Below are 23,608 nucleotides of genomic sequence, written 5' to 3' on the forward strand. Positions count from 1 at the left end.
GTGTCTGTAAAATACATTTTCCAATATTTACAATCGAATGTTTTTAAATTTATGCTGAAGATGGCGGATTCCAAGTTGCAGAAAAACATTTAACTTTTTAACTTTTTGACTTGAAAGAATTCGGGGCAAAGGAGTTATTTGGTATAATTGTCAAACCTATCAAAAAAAGAATATATAAACAATCGAAGATGTCATATTTCTGGCCTCAAAACAAGCCATTGACGTCTAAAAGACATGCAATTACTCAAGACTATGATGTTTCTCAAAAGTCACTTGGAGTTGGAATTAATGGCAAAGTTTTGGAGTGTTACAGAAAGAAAGATAAGGGAAAATTTGCATTGAAGGTACGAGTATTTCTATTTTGTGATAAGTCTGTTTCAAATCTCTGGACATCAGGTACCAGGGTTGTAGCCGTAAACCAACCTTTGTGCAGCAGGTTGGCAGACGATATCATCCACCAGAGGATGAATGATGCTAGTGAAAATTTTCAATATCTGCGGACCTAGATGGGGGTTCGGTTATTATCAGTTAGGGTTGGAGCTCAAGAGTCTCAGTATAAAGCCGAAGGCCTTCTTAGGGGCATTTGCTCCCTGAGACTTAACTAAGGATCCCGTACCGTAGGGATCCTTGTAGGGGCACCGGTAACCGGTAAGGCGTTTGGGGGAGCTTTCTTAATTAAAAGTCTCTGGCAAATTACAGGCTATAAGTATTTGTGATTGACAGTTTTATGCCGTGTCTCGATGGCGCAAGCGGTTAGGCGTTGGGTTTGTGAACCAAGGTTGCTTGCATTTTGTGGTAAGATCAGCCGGGGTGGAAGACCTATTTCACGCACCGGTACAGGCAGATTTCAGAAAAATATTTAGAAAACAGCTAGAAGCACTTGAGTTGAGAAAGTCAGAAAATCAGGACAGAAAATAGGAAAGTAGAAAATAGGGGGAAAATAAGAGAGGATACATCCTGGTGGATGATATCGTTTGCCAATCCTTTGTGCATTATATACTGAATGATGCCAATAGCAATAATTCCAGTCTGGGGGAAATCTTTCTAATTACACGCTTAAATGCCTTGGGTATGGAAAAAAGTTTGAACACATTACATACGGAAAAAATGAACAACTGAAAGTACACTCAGTCTACAAATCAGATGTACAGCAGCCAATCGAAATAAAAAGTGCAGTGAAAGACCTGGGTATCCTGCTCTCAAACAACCTGTCATATGAAATGCACATTCAAACAATCACTAACAGAGTCAAGGGTATAAGTGCCTGGATATACAGAACCTTCAAGTCCAGAGATAAATCAGTAATGATCACTCTTTGGAAGACATTGGTACTTCAACATCTGGAATACTGCTCCCAGCTATGGTCTCCTACAAAGCGATCCCTGATGCAAGAACTGGAGTATCTGCAAAAATCCTTTATAAAAGGGATCCAACTTCCACCCAATTTGAATTATTGGGAGAAGCTCAAACACCTCAATATGTACAGTCTCGAGAGAAGACGCGAAAGATACCAAATTATATATACATGGTGTATAATCGAACAGCTGGTGCCAAATTTTAACTATGGTGAAGGGGAAGGCGGTATTTATTCATATACAAACCAACGCACGGGAAGAAAATGCCACCTCAAACCAGTGAATACAACGAACAAGAACATTTGGAAGAGCTGCCTTTCAGACACCGGTCCAAGACTATTCAATGTGTTACCAAGAAAAATACGTGACATGACCAAATGTTCCAAAAATTCCTTCAAAAAACAACTTGATCAATTTCTGCAAGATGTTCCCGACCAGCCACTGCTCCCTGCCTATCTCCCTTACAGGATGGCTGACTCGAATTCAATTGTTGAAATGGTCAAACACCGGACCCCACGGGTTGAGTGAGCAGAGAATTTGCTGAAACACATCAAAGGTAATCAAAGGTAAGGTATATATAACCTTGCATGCTTATTGTTATATACCAGGTGTGTAAAAAAAAATGCGCCTATTTTTCGATTTTTTGGCGTACAAATTTCTATTGAACAAAGACAAATGAAATTTTTAGGGAAGATTTAAAATTTAATTTTTTACCCTTGGTGAAAATTATACATGTTTATGTTCATTTAAAGTGACTTTATGATAATTCCGCTGACTTAGGTCAATTTTTCATTGTTCACGGATTTTCATAGTTAAACTTTCCCATATGGAACAAGGAACAAAATTACACTTCGTTTTTACGCTCTTATTTTGTCTTGCTACTTTTAAAACATTAAAATGGCATCATTTTTTCATTTCATAGGTTAAGTTTTGTTACAAGGTCAATATATGATAGATTCTAGCTAGTTCCAATCAAGCCATTTTTTAACGTCAATTGCGACGACAAAAAATACTTTCAGATCGTCAATGGTGCAGAAATGAACCGATGTTATTACCTTTTGTACATCAAAATCCTTAGGTTTTCAGTTCAACTGTTTTGCAAAATGTTAAAGAAGCAGAACGAAGCTTGTATAATATAATATGATAGATTAAATAATGGAAATGAAACGAATTGATGAAAATTTGTTTTGCTAAGAAATGCTTTACATTGCCTTGAACACCTTGAGAAGTTACGATAACACTGCAAAAAGATTCCCAAAACCCCTTTAATTTGAAAACAAGATAAGTTTGACATTAAAAAATTTGAGGTAACTTTGCCAAACTTTTAGAAATGTTTGGAAATAAAACGTACAATACTCACAAAAAGATTCAAGCCGTTCAACTGAAAAGAAAAATGTACGTCAGATTGTAAAATAGGGGCGTTTTTTTTTTACACACCCGGTATGCATTCCAAGCTGTTGCAAGTTAAATTTTTTGCCCTGCTAAGATAAAACTTTAAAGTAAAACAGATAGGTTCAATTTTTCTATATATACAGGGGAAAATCTGTAACGAGAGAAAAACATTGATAGAACAGGGAATACTGTAACAGATTATTTTTTTCATCTTATTATATGTTAAGTTTTGCGTAAAATTGTCCGACTACTTTGGGTTTGTTCCTATCTAGGAAAAACTGTGTAGAAAAGTGTGGAAACAAATGACACAGTAGGATGGACTAGTCGTTTAAGATGCAGTTACCCCCTTCTGATTCACAGTTAGGGAAACCATCCAGGATCCTGCCATTCCATAAGCCAGCAAAAACTAAATGACACTTGCAAACTTAAGTTTCTTACCATTTTCCATTGAAAACAACCAAAAAAATTGCTACTTCCCAAAGCCGGAGACCAAAACAAATTATCTTCCAAGATTATGGCGCCCTTTTGGATCTATTGTTAAGGCCATCTAAAATGGTGGAAAGAGTCGCGGAAAGACAAAGGTGCCCGCTGCTTTGAGGGTGGTAACGCCAAAACGCCCAATATGATCTTCCAACAGAAGGCAAGTTAGTTGCCGCGCGAGTTACGTCACGCACTCCACCTCAGCGCACAACGAACAGTGTTTCAATGAATATCAATAATTATAAGAATATCTTATGTGCTTACCTTCAGTAAACTTTGAGTGCTTCATTGAAAATGAAGAAAGTAAGAAGATAAAAAATGCGCTGGATAATTTTTATTGTAGCAGTTTGGTCAATCATCGTTAAAAGTTTGAAAAAGTTTTTCCAACGCAAAAAAAAATTTCAGTCAATTGAAAGCATTTGTGCTTATAGTTACTATGTTTGCTACATCGTCTAGGCTAAAAAAAGTGTGAAAAGACTTGAACGCCATTTTTAAATGAGTGATGTTATGATTTTTTTGATTGCGGCCGCATACAGGAACTCGCCAAATGTTCTTAACTGATTCAGAATGATTTTTGTAATTGATTAGCGTGTCATTACATCTTTGAAAAATTCCACAATTTTAATAGCCGTGTAATCAGCTTGTCGAGTGTTTTGTTTTTTATATGAATAAGGTGGCCATCGAAAAAATGCTCTGTTCGTGTCGCAACGGGTGTTAAAAATGCATGCGTGCGGACGGGCGGTCGAAAAAATTCCCGGATTTTTTTAAATCACGCCAGTAATACAGGGGCAGGTGGTGATGCGAACAAAACTATTTTTCAATGGCCGCCAGAGCGATTAAGAACAAATTGCTTTTCGTGGATATTTTTCAGCGTAAAATATGATGCGGGCAGGTGACGCGCATAGAACAATTTTTCGATGGCCGCCTAAGCCCGTCAACTGCTCTAACTTGGGACTATCTGACAAAACATGGGACGGCCATTCGGCACGAGAAGCGTGAAAATGCAATTGCGTGCATTCGTGCAAGTGTCCAAATACAGATATCAAAAAGTCTGTTTTTCCGCGGAAAATTGTGAGATCTGTTATCGACACTTGGTACAAATTATGTACTTTTAGAATGCTTTGGAAATACATTTGGTTGTGATTATGAGATGGTGAAAGTTTGATCGATAAACTTGGTTGAAGTACCAAAACAAACTTGTTGTCAAAGAGATTTAAACAGTAACATAGTTTGCAGAGGGGTATGAACCCCCCTAGGTTTATTTCATCCCCCCCTATATACCCATCCCCCCCTTTTGTGATGAAATCTTATCCCCCCTTTTTTTTTACAGAAAATTCGTTTCGAAGGAAACTCGCTTTCCCACCTACCAGCAAAATTATCAACAAGAAAGAGTATGAAGTATTATAGTCACGAGCCAACAATGACAGAATATAACTAGCGTTTTTCATTAATCTTGATCATTTTAAAATCTAATCTAAAATGTGTGTGTTCTGTTGAAAGTTCTTCAGGTCCCCCCCTTTTTTATTTGATCCCCCCCTACATTCCCATCCCCCCTAGTTTTTTCGGCAGATCTCGGTACCCCCCCTACAAAGGCCCTCCAGAAAGTTGGCATCCCCCCCTATTAAAAAGGGGGGGTGCAAACTATGAGTAAGTGAAAATACAGTCCAGAAATCAACCATCACAAGATTTGACCAATCGTCCCAAGTTAGAGCAGTTGATGGCATATAAATAAGAAAAGAGGTAAGTCTAGCCTAGCCTGCAATAGTCGTTTGGTAGAGCGTGACCGTCTTTTGAATAACTAATTACTCCAGCAAAAATTTTTTAATGATAACATTATCATATTGTTTTCTCATTTAAAACACAGCAGTTACCTGGGAACAAGATAATTCATCTCGTTTGTTTTGGCTGAGTGAAAGTAATGTATGGGGAGTAGTTTGTTATTCAATAGACTGTCACATTCTCCTAAACAACTATTGTCAACACTGTCAAGGGGCGTTAACAGAACATGAGTTATCTGTTAACGCCCCCCTGACAGCTGATAATTAGGTTAGGCTAGACTTACCTCATTTCTCTTTCCTATTCCAACAATACAATGCTTATATACATAGTTGACACATGACACACATTGACAGAAGTATTTCCCAAGCAATATTTATATTGAAATTTGCAATAAAGACGAAAGTGATCTTTTCTTCTCAGTGGCTTCTGTAAGTTGCTCCATTCGAAAGTTTTTTTTAAGTTTCAACCAATGAGGTTGGCCACGTATGATAAAGGCTGGAAGGTTAACAACTGTCCCTAAAGGCTTTTTGGTTCATTGGATGACAAGCATTCAGTTAGTCACACTAGTGTCCTGTTGAAATGTTTATCAAAGGTTAATGCTGTGAAAGCACTATATTGTTTACTTGACTTGCAAGCAAAAAAATGCACCACGAAAATTCTGATTGGATTCACAAAAAAATAAATCGGGACTTTTTAATGAAATTAACATTTTCAAAAACTATGAGAAATTACCTAAATTTTTAGTCATAGGTGAAAAGATTTGACAACTGCACCAGTCATGGCTGGAACCCCCCCCCTGGCCTGAGGGGGGGGGGGTAAAAGATTGAGCAGCAATTGGTACCTGATTTTAGCCTGTGGCTAGGGGGGACTAACCATGTAAGGGACCACCTAAATTCTTTCAGATGGACCTGGGGCTAGATTCTATGTTAGGTTTTTTCTGAACTTGTTTTTCTTTCATCATAAACTTCACTATGGAATGTCTTCTGTCTAAAAAAGTGTGTTTCTGAGAAAACTGTGTGTGCAATAAGCTAAACTAACTGTTGTATTTGTTTGATTGTTTGAAAAGGATTATCGAAAAAATTTGAGGTATCATTGGCTAAAATGTTTGGCAACCAGGGGTTGCCTAAATCTTAGGGGTCACCTGAATTCTTAGTTGTTGAAAAATTAAGCACATCCAGACTCATCCCAAATTAAGTGGTTCTTACAAAGAAAGTGTGTGACAAGTGGAGTATACCACAGATTTTCGCTTTTTTCCCGCAGTTTTCTGCGGGTTCCCTCGATTCCCGTTAGATTTATTTTAAGGAAGTTAGATTTATGTTTCTCTTGTCAGAGATCTCCCGCCGCCACATGCGGCTCTATTAGGTTTTCCTGCGGGTTCCCTCGATTCCCCTTGGATTTACGTTTCTCTTGTCAGAGATCTCCCGCCGCCTGCGGGTTTTTTAGGTTTTCCTGCGGGTTCCCTCAATTCCCCTTGGATTTACGTTTCTCTTGTCAGAGATCTCCCGCCGCCTGCGGGTTTATTAGGTTTTCCTGCGGGTTCCCTCGATTCCCCTTGGTTTTACGTTTCTCTTGTCAGAGATCTCCCGTCGCCTGCGGGTTTATTAGGTTTTCCTGCTGGTTCCCTCGATTCCCCTTGGATTTACGTTTCTCTTGTCAGAGATCTCCAGCCGCCGCCTGCGGGTTAATTAGATTTTCCTGCGGGTTCCCTCGATTCCCCTTGGATTTATGTGTTTTAAGTATATGAAAAATGAGCTACTGCAAGAGGTTGTTATTTTTTAAAACGAAGATTTTGTAAAATGCAAGGGTGATTATTTAAATCGTCGCAAAATTTCGCTGTTAATACAGCTTGTTTTTCTTTATTCTATTATAAGCGGTGTATTTCAAGAAAATAGGTAGAATCTTCAATTATTTGCTAACACGAAAAGTGCATGATATCTGTAAAAATCAAAGAACTTCCATTTATATATAGTTATTTCAACGGGTAGTATAAATAACATTAATCATAATGAATTTTGTAATAATAAGAGGTATTCCAGGTTATAAAGTTCATTATAATTATATATAGAAGTTATACAATGTATAGCAATGTGCCCTCCCGGTTATTACCATAATGGCTTTATGGCAACTCCTGAACTTGGGCACAGGATGTACAGTTGGCAGGATGTACGGTAAAGAAGTTATATAAATATGAAGGTAGTTTACTGAGAGCCGGTTATTGTTAATACGTGATTGTAGATATTATCATAGAATGTTATTTTATTTACATTTTAAGGAATTTTATGAAAAAAATTTAAAGACTGTTACTTTAATTTTATTTATATTTTCGGATTTTGAATAATATAGACTCTTAGTCAAAATACAAACGCATCAAGATTTGAGTGTCCAAATAGTTTACTGAAATTCATAAATTTCTGATGTTTTGATAACTAAAGATTTATAAATTACCCGCAGGGAACCCGCAGTGAAATTTGGAAACCCGCAGACGGCGGCGGGATTTGAGGTTCCGATAACTAAATATTCGAAAAGTTGCTATAGCATATTTTAAGTCAGTCCGCAGGGTTCTACGGGAAATATTGGAATATCTGTGCCTAACTGGACAAGTGACGAAATTGGGAAGGGGTTGTCCACATTAAGCCAACTTTCAAAAGCAGCCTAGCCAAAGACTTCTTTGATCTGCTTATTAAATTCACTGTTTATTTTGTTTGTATAATTTTTTTGTCAAGGTCACCAAGACTTTTTTACAATGAAAATTTAGGAGAATTTTGAATTATTTTAATTAAAAATTGTCTGATGTTGTCACTCATCAAGTGAGAAAAAGTCTAAAAATGTTCTTTGTTCTTTCAAAAAAGCCTCAGTTTTTTATAAGAGGCTTATCTTATCATAAATATTCGATAAAATTAGGGTTTAACAATTTAAAAATCCCCCCCCCCCTGGACCTTATTAAGACCTCTTGTTTATTAATTTTTTTAAATATTTTTATTTGTCAAAAGACGAGTCCCTTATTTTTCTCTAAATAAAATGAAAATTTTCAATTGAAAAATATTGGCTCAAAAGTAACAAATAATCCTTGAATCTGATAAAACAGTTGTTCTTCAACTTTTAAATATACGTTAAAGGCTAAAAATATGCTCAAAATTTTATATTAATTACAATTTCGAAATTCTATAGATTTACAATCGAGCATTTCACTTTTGGAAATTACCCTGTTAAGAATTTTCAAAGACATGAATTTTCAAGGAAAAGGCCAAAATTTGCGAAGGTTTCTGCTTGCTAAAGTTTCATTATCCATGGAGTGAAAGATGATGACAAAAGAGATGTTAACATTACTAAACCGAAAAAGCCCCCTAGTACTAATACTGTTACCAGCCTTGTGGTACAAAAGTAGCCCTTTGACCATGATAACCTTGAGTATGATAATATCAAAAAGGATTATATTTTGTAAATATCTCTATTATTTATAATATAATAAAAATATATATTTTACCCAGCTTTGTATATTTGATAAAAATAACGTCAATATTTAATATCTCTATTACAACTCTCTTGGAGTATTCAAAGTTTTCAAAACCTGTCAATCTATTTCCACTTGCACTGTATATCCTATAAAGAACGAAATTTTTGGAGCAAGTAAATTTTGCAAATTTACCACATTTACTTGAATTAAATTAAGTTCCTGCTAAAATTTATTGGACCTATGTCAGGTCCTTTAAATTAACCCATGTTCGTTTGTTTCTTAGTTCGTTTGTCTGTTACCAGCTTTTTGCACAATGATGTAAAATGGTGACACCGAAAATGTGACAGAGCCCTTTTTTTTGAGAAACAAATTTGTTGGGCCAATTTGGGCCAATAACTGTATAAAAATAGGGTTCTTTGGACTTTAGAAACATGAAGACTCATTCTGTCAATCTTTTTTATTTTCTATTTTCAGGTTCTAAAAGACTCTGTGAAAGCTCGTCGTGAACTAGATTTGCACTGGAAAGCTTGTGAATGTCCTTACGTTGTGAAAATTGTTGACGTGTATGAGAACAGATTTGGAAAAGATGATTGCCTTTTGGTGGTTATGGAATGGTGAGTATTGCGGTTATTTTGATGTCTCATCGGTTTCTGATTTCCCCTTTTGGTATTGCAGGAGGTTAACTTTTATAGAAAGTGCGCATTTGCAATATGATTGTGCATATTCATTAAAATTCAATACTAAAATTTATAGTTGATACCGAATTTCCTTAACAACATGCTTGATACTTTACCTGGCCCATTTCCGGAAACAAGACTTTTTATAGCCTCAAAGTCATTTTCAAAGTCAATCTGGGTAATTTTCTCTTCTCCTTTTTATAGCATGGAAGGTGGAGAACTTTTCGAACGAATTCAAAACAGAGCTGATCATCCATTCACTGAAAGAGGTATAATTAAATTATACGCCTAAAGAAATAAGATATGATCCAAGACAAACTGTTTGTGAAGATAACGTGCTGATTATCTTTAGACAGAAATAAGTAGATTGATGTTAGAAGCAGTGCCAAAACTTATGTCAACATCATAGGACCGTTTTTCAATATTTCCTAGGAAGATCGTAATCCTCACAATTTATAGTCCTTAACTATTCTAACATATTTAGACCAGTTTAAACAGCTCTCAAGAAACTTACTTCGAAGACAAGGAAAATGTCAATTCTGCACTCTTTACAATGCCTTTGAAAAACTTTCTTGAAAGGTTTCGGCTAGCTGCCCCTTTCAATTAGCTTTTTGGATGTTTCCAAGTTTACATGATTTCTTTGCTGATCCACAGCCCAATAATTTTTCCACAGAGGCGGCTGCAACAGTCAGGATGATCAGTATGGCAATCATACATTTACACACAATGAACATCGCTCACAGAGATTTGAAAGTAAGTGCTATTCTTCATGACTCTGCTTATTAGTATCTTCTTGGGTAGAGTATAAATGTAATACAATGTATTCATACAAGTTTCAATACAATACACCTGTTTTTAAGCAGTGGCCCATCTATAGATGCTAATCCTTGCGATTGAGATAAATAAGGATTTATGACCTTGGTTGTAAATATCAAAACTAGAAATTTTATAAAATTGACTCATACTCTCGGGCTCCTAATAGACTGGGGATGGTGACAATAAACAGGGGACCCGAAAAATTCTCAAATTGTAATAAATGGAAGGAAGGCCGACTTGGCAGATCTGGAAAGCTTCATTCGACTGGAATTTTGTTGTTTATAAAAGGTGATTTTACATTCCCATTAGTATTTAGCTTGTTGGTTCTATCCCCAAATGACAAACTGGGCTACTGAGACAGGAGTGTTTTCAATTTAGTGGTGTAAACTAATTTAAATAAAATAGATTAAACTTTTTGCAGAAGAAAAAGTACTAATGAATCTTTCATCAATTTTTATCTTTTAGCCTGAAAATTTGTTGTACGTAGAAAAATCTAATGCATCGTTATTAAAACTAACAGATTTTGGGTTCGCCAAAGAGACAGTCAGTGTTTCTCTACAAACACCTTGCTATACACCGTATTATGTTGCACCTGAAGTGCTCGGTCCAGAAAAATACGACAAGTCATGTGATATGTGGTCCCTTGGTGTTATCACTTACATTTTACTTTGTGGTTACCCACCGTTTTACAGTAATCACGGTGCCGCTATTTCACCAGGCATGAAACGCAGAATTCGACAAGGGCAATATTCGTTTCCTGATAGTGAATGGAAAAATGTTTCTCAAGGAGGTATGTAGATGGTGTTGAAAGTATTGCCGTGTGACGTCATCAGTAAGTCTGAAACCGCAGTCGGAGGCGGCACAAAGGCTCCTCTTTCGATAGCTATCTAACAGACGGTAGGGGAAGGTGCCACCCTTTCTCCCTGAGTTGCTCCACTTCCCTTTGACCCTTGTATTAATTGTTGAGCATCGAGAAGAGAGTTATCAAGTACCATTTTTTTATATGAATTCTTTGGTATAACCCATCCGGGGATTGAATCTACGACCTTATGCCTTAGCCGGATGCCTTGCCTTTGCACTACGGTTGTATAAATCGTCACCAAAATTACAAAATTCGAAGAATGTGGACCATTTGTAAACGCTTTTTTGTCTAAAAATCTTCAATAATTCACGTTCTTATTTTCAGCTAAAGATTTGATTCGAAATTTGTTGAAAACAGAACCATCGCAGAGATATAACATTCAACAAGTTATGAACCATTCTTGGATTAAGGTAAACTATACTCATTTAGCTGTTAGTGTGGCTTTGCAATCTTAGTGGAATCTCCAAAATGTCTCGACCACGCACGCAAACTTCTTCGAAAATAGTTTGTATTATTGATTACTAGTGCAATTGCGCTACCGACTGAGCTATTCAGTCCACACTGGAAGCACATTCGTAGACAGGGTAAAGTTTTGGACTCGATCACTCTAGTAACCACTTAGGAGCATGAGATGAACAACGTCACCATCTATGATGCCAAAAGGGGATACGGTTTGTATGGGTTTGGTTACTTTAGATGGCCAAACGTCTTGTTCTAGTTATTATTGTTATTAATTTATTTTCAGTTGGTACATAAAGTAAAGGATCTAACGTCCTAAATAGTTACAGCCTTAAACCGTTACTACTAAAATCCAACTTTCATAAAAATATTCAAAAATATTTACCACAATTTACATATTGGGCAGGTGCCAAAATCGTTTGGCAAAAAATGGAGGCTCGTGTAACATCCTCGAATATCATGATTTTATAACCGAAACTCATTTGAATTATCCATCTTTTCAGAGTTACACAGAAGTTCCACAAACGCCTTTACACACAGCAGCCATCATGGCGGAAGATACTGAGATGTTGACAGAAGCTCAGGTAAAACAAGATATATTGTTGCAGTTGATTTGCTTGTGTAAATTCCAAATCTTAATCTTTAACATACTTCATAGATATTTTGAATTTTCTTATAGAATCAAATCTTAATCTTTGACAAACTTTACTCGTTTCTTACTTTGAAGCTTCTCTAAGGTAGTTCTGTATGTTGATATTTTGATGATTTTGTTGGTTTTAGGATGAAATGACATTGGCATTACAAGCAATGCGTGTTCCGTTTGAAGATCAAATTCGACTGAAAGAGATCAATATTTCATCCAACCCTCTACTCAATCGAAGGAAGAAAGCACAGGTATCTTAAAACAATTTTCATGTATCCTATCTCGTCCTATTTTCATTTATGAATGATTGACAGACATTAGATTGTTGTTTTGATAGTATACTGTACAAAATTAGACCATAAGGAAATGAAAGGTTTATTTAGGTAGTTTAAACTTCCTCATGTGATAAAGGTAATTTGCTTTATTTATAAGAATCGTAATGTATCCAATTAATTTCATCCATTACAAATTTTCTAACAGTTGTTTTCTTTGTATTTACAGCAAAACTGAGGTGGTGATAGGGCAGTGGTTTGAAATGGGAATTCCAATACGTTGTGGAGGAAGGGTCAAAACCCTGCTATGAAGCTATGGTGATTATTTAATGCGCTTCGTATGTGTAATAGATGTCAGAAGGTCAAAGATCAATACGAGATGACTAATAACAAAAAAACGATATAATAAAAATATGGAAAGACATTAAAATAGATGTGACTTGTATAAAGTGAATACAACAAAATATATGTAGACATTCTGTACATTGTTTTGAAAAATAGATTTTAGTTTTAAAAAAACTTTAATAATTAGTTGATGAGATGCGAGGGTGATTTTTAAATTAATGATCTGCGGCACTACCTTCCTACGACTATTCTAAGTTGATGACTCACTGTCATTCTTTGTTGCTATGGTTACCCTCAGTGTATAAATGAATTTACAAGTTTCGCTTTGTAAAGCAGATTGTAAAAGGAATTCATAAGTTGTTTTTTTTTCGTGACAAGAAAAACATTCATACGTATATTAGTAATCAGCTGACCAACACTTGATTTTGGGGAAAAGAGTTGAAGGCTTCATTTTTTCATTCATTTAACAAAGTAAAAATGCTCATGTGTAAGTCTGTTTTTTTTTTAATTTAATTTTTTTCTGTAATATCAAATTTTTGTCGATCAATTTTTTAATAAACTTTAATTTTACTGGTTTTTATTTTTTCTATGATTTGAAACTAAAACTTTTACTAGCTTAGGTAAGTAGGTAAGAATATTTTAAGTACCAAAGTTCTAGAATCAAAGTTGAGAGTTATATAAGACTTTGATTTTTATCGAGTTTAAAGCTCTTTATAACCTCCTCTTATGGCATAATTTTCTAAAGATACATACTTACATAAGGTATTGTTTTGTTTATGACATTTAAGGACAGATATATAGAATTTTATGCATCAGGAATTTCAATTTTATTGCACGAAGTTTACCAAACTTTAATTTAGAATTTTAGATTGTGAATTTTTTAAATTTCCTTTTTTTGTTGTATATTCACTGTTTCTGTATTTGTACTCTTTAAAATGGAAGAAATTAAAATCTCGTCTGTATCTGACGATGCCCTCATTATCTCGTTAGCTCCTGTCTTTGAATTTTACCCACTAGCAAAGCGTTAATTTCTCATGTTTTCACTTTTGAAATAAACATCTATTTGGCAATCTGAACCAATCTCGAATCCAGTCCCGAGTTTTTTTATCATTTTAATATCGCTCACTATTGTATTACGTCCAATCAATGAACGGTGCAAGTGGCTCTGGGAACGAGATTGCAAACTTTCGTGTCCGCTATCAGAATCATCAAAAAGGGAGCTAAGGGACTAGATACAAGTTGCGTGTCTTATCCAAATGGTCCAATCTAAATTTAAGATTTTCGCTAACAAATTCCATTATAATGCCATCAATTTTGTCAAGGAAGTAGACTTTAGCTATTTTTCGTACAAGAGGAAGTTTGGGTACAGCCACAACGATATTGATTTTTTTAACAAAGAAAAAATTATGTTGTCCTAGAACAATGATCGAATGATGATATTGATTGGTTACTTTTAATAATCGACTGACTCCTGCTTGATAGACCATGAGGAAGACTTTGTTAATAGCCAACTTCTTTCGACTCACTAATAGAGATTTGAAAACAAACCAGTGTTTAAACACTGGAACAAAACAGACACCAATTAACCTGTTGTAACTTTGAGAACGAACTGTATGTGGGATTTTTGTTTTGTATCGAAAAGAACTGTTTTGAAAACGAAACCGAAATCAAAACACTTGTTAATTATTCAAATAATTAAAAAAGCGACACGTACTTATGCATAATTATATGGTTTAAATAAGATAATAGACGGGGGTATTGGAAATGTTAAAACCTTCAAAGTGTCTACTTTTTCTGCCAAACAAACACTCATATTTTGTGACTAGTAAAAAGAACATTCGAAGTGTTTAAGTCTTTTTGAGATTTTATGAATTTATTTGAAATTTCTAATTTTAAAAATTTTTTTTTTTTATTATTCATTTTTTCTCTTGATATTATTTTACTACTTTGACCCCCTAATTTTAAGATAATTATTCATTTTTTCTCTTGAAAGTTCACATAAATTAGTCAATCAAAGATGGCTTCTTTAAAACCCCGCATACATTAATTGTGAGGCAACATAATCACAGAATTTTTTTTCTTTCTCGCTGGATTTTTCACAATGGCGGACGTAAATAGCGGTATGATTTTCTCAGATTTTTAATCATTTTTCACTATTTCATATTATAAAGAAGTCTTTGGCATCATTGTAAGTGAAAGCTTTATCTAGGTTATAGTTTAGAGGAACAGAAATTTTAAATCAAGAACCAGATTCTAAACTAAAAACAGTCACAGAGTTGTCTTTTTTCTTGTATACCAATTTTTATTAAAAAAATAAACAACTAATTCTGTACAGGGTGGCCAGCGATACTGGAAATACTTGAAAATACTTGAATATACTGGAGAAAAAAAATGATACTTGATTATACTTGAAATTTTGATAAAAGTGTTATTTTTCAAGTATATACTGGAAATGAAAATCTCTAGTACTGGAATATACTTGATTTTATCATTCATGATGCCGCGGAGGTCAAATCCTGGATTGGTGTCCAGCGTGGGATAACTCGCCACCCTTTTTCTTTATATTGTTTGTGAATATCCTTTTTCGTCGAGTCGATTTTAGTCAAGTATGTAGTTGAATATACTTATTTTTCTTAGTCCAAGATACTTGAAAATTTTGAAAATATACTTGAAAAATGGAAAAAATGTGTGAAAATGTACTTGATTATACTGGAAATTGGATTCCCGAAATCGCTGGCCACCCTGCTGTAGGTATTGACTATGATACCGATGAAAAAACAAGTATTGGGACGAAAATCTTTTAAGCCAATTTCTTTCTGATTTCGTCCACAAACTCAACTGTAAGCATACAATTTCACTTGCTTTCACCTTCGCGTACAAATTCGCAACTTTACAAAAATACAGTTTTGAATTAGTTTTCATAAAAAAACTATTTTTTCATTGGCCAGCGTGCTGCCGTTTCCTTCAAAATGTTGCGACTTCATCGCTTCTTTTTAACTTTCGTTTTGATTAACAATATCAATGCGGGTATGAAAACTCAATAACGCGATGGCAGACATAATTGGAAAAAATTGTGTTTTCGAAGATGTAAAAATTGGTTTAAAAAATTTTGGCCGATAAGAGCAAGGGGGGAGGGGGTCTGAAGCTTATCGGCCCAATGCCGATAAAAAATTTGAAAGTTTTTTGTCGAAGACTTCTTAGTCACACTAGCTATCCGCCAAAATGCGTATCAAAGATTAATGCTGTGAAAGCGCTGTATCGTTTACTTGACTCTCAAGCAAAAAAATGTGCGGCAAAACTTCTAAAAGGATTCACGAAAAAATGAACCGACACTTTTTAATGAAATTAACATTTTCAAAAACTTTGAGAAATTGCCTAAATTTTGAGCCATAGATGAAAAAATTTGAGCCAAGCCAACCTTGAAAACTAATTTGAAGGTGAACTTCTCAAGAAAAAGACCAACGGGGGAGGTGGAACCCACCTAGATCCGCGCACTGCCGGATAGGCTATTTCCCGGAAATTTTGCCGGACCTCAAACAATGACCCATTTGCATGTGCGGAATTATTTTTGCTTTAGCGTATAAACATAGCCTTAATAATCGAAGCGCTGTCTTGGGAATTGAATGACAAAATTTGGTTGGTTGATATTCTGGCTGCTGCACATTCGCAATCAGTCATTTTGTCTTATTTTAAGTTTTCACGTTTTAATTGATTGTCTTGGGATCTTGAACTTGATTCAGGTAACTCATCCTTGTTGTTGCAAATACATCCTGTAGATGACTGATGTTGTTCTTTCTGAAAGCTTGATTTCTTAGTGTGACTAACTGCCTGGCACGCTAGCATATGTGCTACCGAGCCGCTGCAGCAATACCCGGAAATTTGAAAATATTCGTAAAAGACACTTCTATATATATACACCATAAGTTGGTCTAATGTGAACATCCCTCTTCTAATTTCGACATCCTTCTTTAGAGAAAGGAATAATTGAAATGTCGGAATCACTGATTGAAACTAATTTTCTTTGCTTAGCACTTAGTTGAGGAGTCCAGTTTTGGGAGAATGCAACGGGCTATTGACTCAGTTCAGCATATAGTCGTTGTGGAAAACGCGACAGTCTTTTGAATAACTTACTGTGAGATTGGGTAACTTGCATCAGTGAATGACCTGGCTCTGGTCATTAAAATACAAAGTTAAATCAAAACAAAAATGGTGTACCAGAGCTGCGAGCGGAGCTGCGTAGCTCATTTGTTTTGAAATTTTGCTGCTTTGATTGGTCAGTCATTTGATGGCTATGCAAGTTTCCTCCACTGATGCAAGTTACTTGACTTTCCCGGTATACTCCAGCAGAAATTTTTATAATGATAATGTCATATCGTCAACTGCTCTAACTTGGGACTATCTGACAAATCATGGGACAGCAATTCGGCCACCATTTCACCGAACCTCCAAAGTCATTTGATTTGAGTCAATGAACGGCGTATTAAAAAATACACAATTTCTCTTTCATACCGAGTAGGCTTTTAAATTGAAATGTGAAAGTTGTTCTGTAGTGGAGCACACGCGAGTTATCGTGACATGTTATGACAGAAAGTATGATAAACTTGGTGGAGTTATCAAAACAAATTTGTTGTCAATGAGATTTAACGGTAAGTGAAAATACAGGCCAGAATATCAACAGTCCCATGTTTTGACCAACCGTCCCAAATTAGAGCAGTTGATGGTATAATTGATTTGTCTTAACACAGCTGTTACTAAGGTACAAGATAATCTATCCTGTTTGTGCTGGCGTGCTGGCTGGAGTAATTTGTTATGCAATAGACCGTTGTGTTCTCCCAAATGACTACTAAATTACTCCACCAATTTTGGCCGGAAATTATCTGCTCTGTATTACAAAAATAAAACCCTTATACTCGAGCTAATATTTTATAGAAGATTGCGCTGAGAATTGCAGTGTTATCATATGCTAATTTCAAATTTCGAATTTGGTAGAAAATCCTGGCCTGAACATTGTGTGGGGCTAAAATGGCAGAGTGGCCCAAAAAAGTTTGGGCTATACTGTAGGTCATCCCTCAACATGATACCATGCCTAGCAAAAGGTCTATTAAAAGACCATACGATACATCAGGGTTTTGATTGGGGCTAAATTTTCCTGTTTTTTATGTTTTAAATTATTCCTACAACTACAAGGCTTTGACTTTTAATAGGTAGTTTCTCACCCGTAGATCATACCACAGTACTTTTCCTTAAATATTTACAATTAAAAGACAACTTTTGTCTAATTTGAAGTCTGAAAATAAGAATTGATCTGAAAAATTGGAAAGGGGTAGTTTTGGATCACTGTTCAAATCACTGATTTCTAAGAATTTTTGTGGGAAATGTAAAGTAATATGCTTAATACTGATAGTTTTGGGAATCAGCAAAACTTAATATGAGAGTTTCTTGATCCGTATAAAACTATTGATCCCATATTTCTTACATAGTTTTCTTACTTTATTTAATTTCTGTAGAAGACTGTATGTTGGAAGTATTGAGGATCTTTTTTTCTTTTTTATATTACTAATCTATTTTCTAATGAATCTACATTGGCTTAGAATGTTTACTTTAGTTGATTTTATAATTTCTATAATAAGATCAATTTAAAGTTTTGCTCTTTTTCTCTGTTTTATGTTTCTGAACAGCTATCTTAATTTGCAGATTTAAAACTAATTCTTCATGATCACTTAACTATGGCACAATGTCATACTGGATATTCTTCTACACAGAGCTAGAGTTTTTAATGGTTTTGGTGTGATTTTTTAATGTAGGAAGCTGTTTTGGAAGTTTCGAATTTCATAAACCTCAAAATGATGAAAAGATAACGATATTTGCTTTCATTGAGCAAAGTGATGTATTTGTATGATGTATATGAAATAGATTCGATTTCAAAAACGTCAAGAAAGTAGAGTCCTTAAAATATCTTCCTGTTAAATAATTTGTGTTTTGATCAAGATTTTCTGAACTTTTCAATGAATGTTTAAACATTCTAACCAATGATTACACTACACAAGAATTAGTTTCTTAATTAGAATTGTTTGCAAACAGTTATGAGATAATTTTAGCATATTTATTATCCTTACTTAGTAACCAATGATGAAAAAAGAAAAATTCCATCAATATTTTATGAATCTTTTATCAATGAATTTTCTTTCTTTTTTTCCATGAAAACTTTATCAGTCAATTCATTTAGTAGATTTTTATCAGAGAAAGAAGACCTTCTTGTTGAAATAATTTCACCTAGATGAAATTGAAGTCAGGTTAGAATAAACTTTTACCTTAATGAGTTGTACCTGGTTGTGCATATTTATATTATTTTGTGATATCGTTATAACACAAACATGACATATTTGTAATAAATCTCATTATTATTGCTTTTATAGCTCCTCAAAATGGACCTGTGCTGTCATACACAGTTACCAATGACCGAGGATGGAACGACCCACCCAGCTTTGTCTTCAGCCCAAACACAACTGGAAATAGAAAACGAATTGACCTAAGGAAGAGGGTTGCACACAATGTGAATAATGGTAAGAAAAATGTTCTTTTCGTTATTTCTTATTTACTAAAACAATGACTATGACTACTGGATGGGTTCCTTTAACCATTGAAAAAATTCTGAAACACAGGCCAATTGAAAAATATTGAATCCCATTTCTATCCCGTTAAAACAGGCTAATATTTAGCCTTCTCAGCTGTGAAAATACTAGGAGGATAGGATGCAAATTGAATCGCATTTTCACCACGACCTAAACTTTTCGGGTTGGTCTAAAAAGCAGGGTAGCCAATGGGGTAGCCAATTGGGCTAGGTTATGGGGTACCTCTTTTTGCCTAAACTTTTGAAATCTGAAACCAGTTTTCATGTTGAAATAACTATTACAACATCTTGTTAATGATTCCATGTAATAAAATTTAAGATTCCTTTCGAACTTCAGCCACAATAGCCTTTTTTCCAAAGGTACTGAACTTTGTTACTTCTCAAGAGACCTGGCGCCATTTTGTCTTCCTTCTTGGCTTCGTTTTAAAATTTACAGACCCGAATAAAAAATATATACAAAACAGTTTTTAATATTTTAGATTTAGATTTTATTTATGTTTTTAATTGTTATTTCCGTGAAGCTGTATTTCGATGATAATAGCTTTGGAATCGCCTTTGGGCCATATGATCTCTAATCTTGTCCGAAAGGTCTTTTGAAATAGCTCTATTATAATGAAGCTCTATTTCTTACTCCTCGTGCATTAAACATGTGGTAATTTACATCTTTGTTTATCTTTGGAATCATACATGATCAATCTAAGTATCAATCAGATTCATGCGCCCTGGTCAGTAAAATGTGGTTCTATGCATTCATTTTCGGTATTTCTATTCTGGTCTGTAAAATATTTAGGAACCCCACAACCTAGCCCAATTGGCTACCCCAATTGGCTACCCTGCTTTTTAGACCAACCCAAACTTTTCATTTTGATTTTCCTGTTTTAGGATACAATGGATCACCTTCACAATCATTTCAACCTATTCAAACTCCACCCCAACCAACTATGAAGCCACAACAACCTGCCATGAATCACGCAATGATGCCACAACAACCTGCTATGAATCACGCAATGACGCCACAACAACCTGCTATGAATCACACGATGACACCACCCCAACTTCCTCAAGCACCAATGACACAGCCTACACCACCTGTTATTAACCAGCAACCACCATCTCAACTAAACAGCTTTTCAACAATGTATAATCAACCACCACCTACACAAACAAATAGTCTGAATAATGGATTTCAAAATATGTCTCTCGCACCACAAGAGAATACTCTGCATCATGCATCAAGTAACCCTGATATTCACCAAGCAAACTATGTGTACCCAACACCGTCAGTGATGCACCATTCTTCCTCAGTTCCTGCTCACATCAATCAAGCTGGTCAAAATAGAATCCCTGGTCATGCTTTTGGCAATCTGACTCCACCAGCAAACAATTCAAACACACCACCTCTTGTTCAACCTAGATCAGGCTCTGCTACTCCACCTCAAGCGTACATCCATAATGATCAAGCTCAAACAAATGGACGGAAGATGAGCGCTCCAACTATGCCATTTATGAATTCTTCCATTTTCAGTCAGCACGGTACACCAACAATGCTGCAAGCATCACATAGAAGGACAGATAGTCCACATCCTCCATCGCCAAACAGTATGCCAGTAAATACAACTCAACAACCATCCAGCCTTCCACCACGCATTTCACCAATGCCACCACAAACAGCAGTTCCAGAACATCTTGGTGCGAATATTTACAATCGAAGTCAATCAAATCCAGAAGCTCATCGCCGCCCATCACCAGTTAGTATGGCTCCTCCAACAAGTGGTTATTATTCGCACAGAAGTGGTGGCAACTCTCCAAAATCCATGTCCCCAGGAAATAGTGGACACTGTTCCCCTGTACCGACAGCAGATCCAAGTCTAATGGAGAATGATAATGAGTCATTAAGCAATACATTAAACTCTTTGAACAATTTTAAAAGTCGGTGCTCATGTCAGCTAACTAACAAATTATCAGATGATATCGGTAAAAAGTTACAAACTTTTGAAAATGCGTGGAGATCTGGGAAATTATCGAATGGCACCAAAAACAAAATGATCCAATTAGCACAAGGTAAAGAAATAATGCATTTTTAAAATGATGAAATACTTGACTATTTGTTCTATGGTGCGAGATGTGAGGGACAAAATTTTGGGAAAAGACACCTGTCCTCGCCTCGCCTCGCCCTGTTTTCTTTTTTCAATTTTCCCAAATCGAATTAATTACAGTTCAAACTCTATCTCGTTATGAATGATAGAGCTTTCTAGCTCATCAATCAAATAAATAGCGTTCGTTCGTTATTATTATAACTAAGTTTTATAAATTTTATTCTCTACTTTCAGCATTTAACAGTTCGAATATCCAAACAGCAGATAGACTTCATAAAAGACTCATCCAAGAACATTCGGGAGAGGTAAGTGTTTACGTTTTTTCGTTATGCAATTTAACTTTCAGCACTTTTTCACATACTGGCTCCAAAAATAAATTCATATTGTGGAAAAGTGTAAGCCAATTTTTTCTTCCTTTACAAATTTCTTGACTATGCGCTTACAAAACAATAAAAATGCTAGAATCAATCCGCCGGTACAATATTTTATGTTTTTTGAAAATCAACTTTCAAAAGTTTGAAGTATTATTTAATCAATTTTCTCAATTCGTCTTTCAGGTGACGTCTTGGATTATAGGCATTAAGAAATTGATCACTGTTTTCCAAAGCATCCCTCAATAAAGACAAACGATGTGATCGCTTTGGTTGACAGGCTGGAACTGTTGTACGCATGCGCATAAGACGAACATTCCGTTCAAAAAGAATATGATTTAGCTTCAAATATTTATTATTTTTCTTGAAAATTAAAATTTTTATTTTCTGTTTGATATTATTAATCGAATTGTGAGGTACATTTGCTGATGATGTTGTAGCAATGGAGATGGTTTTAAATTTCCCCAAAAGTATTTCTTTTCCTATGACGAGTCCCTTTGAAATTGGACAAGTAAAATTCGAATGCTCGTGAAAGTTAGAAAAGTTTCATATTAATTATGTCGATTCAAAACGGGGCCTTACCATTCTTTTAAAATTAGAGATGTTTATTTTTTGGTATTTTATTTTTCCTTTTTTATGATCATTGTAAATAGTAGCTCTGTCAGGCTCTGTGATTCTTTCCCCTCTAAAAGTTAAATCGCTAAAATTCGCAAAGTGTTTGCCAAATTGTATTACTCATTAGTCTCAGTAAAAAATTAATGAACTGGGTTTAATTTCTCTAGTCTAGAGAAATTATAGTGTGGCTCGTTCAAATAATTTTGAATTAAGGATTAAGTTTATTTATTAGATTAGAACTTTTTCATAAAAAATTTACTAGTGAACCTTGGAATTTTATTAATGAATTATATTATAACTTGTTTGGGAAAAGATGAGATTCAATTTAAGATAAAAATATTTTACTTTTTGTGGCCCAAACTTCAACAAAGCTTCATTTTGCGGTCAAACCTCTAAGATTTCAGCTTTTAAAATGGTGTGAATTATTAATGTTTCAAGTCTAAAGTTCACATCTTGTTGTTATGGTAAATCAACAAGTTTGATATGTTCAATGAGATCCGTTACCATAGCGATCTAAACATAACAACAAAACATTTTACATTTTCGCACCTGATCAATAACTTGTCTGAGATTCTGCTATTAACAACGGGCATACCAAGGAACTAATGAATTATGATAATTGCGTAATACTGTATTCAGTTTGAAAGAAGAAACTCAAAGTGAAATTCGACATTGAAATCATTCTCACGAGATTTTCAAACATAAACTCTCTAAAATTTTCGGGTTTGAGCTGGGAGGGGCTGGGGTTGCTAAGCATTCAAGTTTATTTTCTAAAAAGTTTGATTTGACCATCCTAGTTTGAATCACAGACCTCCATAGATATACTTCCTATATAGAAACTAAGAAACTTTTCTCGCTAGATGATGAGCAGAAGCCTGTGACCACCCCTGATATTTACCATCATAATGCTTGGGTCAAGGGCTATCGATCAAAAGTCTTTACTTTTGAGATGGTGAAAAAAGTTCGGCTTTGTCCACGTCTTAGTTACTTTCATCGCTTTGAATAACACTACAGAATTCTTTTTTTCCTGGATTGAATACACAATCCTGTATCGAAGCGGTGTAGTTTCATAATCTACTTGGGTTCTACTTGGGGGGTTCAACAAAATGAATACAGATCCTGTATAAAACGCTGCAAACTCACCGGGGAAATTTTTGTGAAATGGTTACAAAGTCCCAATTTATATCTGATATCTCTACTTACTTTACACCCCTCCCTCAAGATGTAGAACGAGACAGAATGCTTGTTCTTCTATCTCGTGCTAAATCGAAATTTGAGACTCTTTTTAACGTGACCAATGCTTGAAATTCAAGTGCGACTTACATTCACGCAGATTTGGTTGAAGCAGATAAGGTCATGTA

General features: G+C 35.1%; 2 protein-coding genes across 5 annotated transcripts; both read left to right on the top strand.

The window, feature by feature from the left end:
* Positions 1-36: 36 nt before the first annotated feature.
* LOC136818206 (MAP kinase-activated protein kinase 2-like) lies at positions 37-12,657 on the top strand. Its single transcript, XM_067074570.1, has 9 exons — positions 37-344; positions 8,935-9,074; positions 9,342-9,406; positions 9,811-9,890; positions 10,419-10,743; positions 11,140-11,225; positions 11,778-11,858; positions 12,055-12,168; positions 12,419-12,657. Exons 1-9 carry the CDS (start codon positions 189-191, stop codon positions 12,425-12,427), a joined length of 1,056 nt encoding a protein of 351 aa, XP_066930671.1. The 5' UTR covers positions 37-188; the 3' UTR covers positions 12,428-12,657.
* Positions 1,594-22,584, top strand: LOC136818205 (uncharacterized). 4 transcript variants are annotated; one of them, XM_067074569.1, is made up of 5 exons: positions 1,594-1,921; positions 18,951-19,097; positions 20,048-21,226; positions 21,496-21,566; positions 21,819-22,584. In XM_067074569.1, the coding sequence occupies exons 3-5, from the start codon at positions 20,107-20,109 to the stop codon at positions 21,879-21,881; spliced, it is 1,254 nt and encodes a 417-aa protein (XP_066930670.1). In that variant the 5' UTR covers positions 1,594-1,921; positions 18,951-19,097; positions 20,048-20,106; the 3' UTR covers positions 21,882-22,584. The 4 variants fall into 4 exon arrangements, with proteins under 4 accessions (XP_066930670.1, XP_066930669.1, XP_066930667.1 ...); XM_067074568.1 differs by lacking the exon at positions 1,594-1,921 and adding an exon at positions 12,897-13,021; XM_067074566.1 differs by lacking the exon at positions 1,594-1,921 and adding an exon at positions 14,559-14,654.
* Positions 22,585-23,608: the final 1,024 nt, after the last annotated feature.

This window comes from Clytia hemisphaerica, unplaced genomic scaffold, assembly GCF_902728285.1.
Source record: "Clytia hemisphaerica strain Z4C2 unplaced genomic scaffold, Clytia hemisphaerica genome assembly, whole genome shotgun sequence".
NCBI classification, from domain to species: domain Eukaryota; kingdom Metazoa; phylum Cnidaria; class Hydrozoa; order Leptothecata; family Clytiidae; genus Clytia; species Clytia hemisphaerica.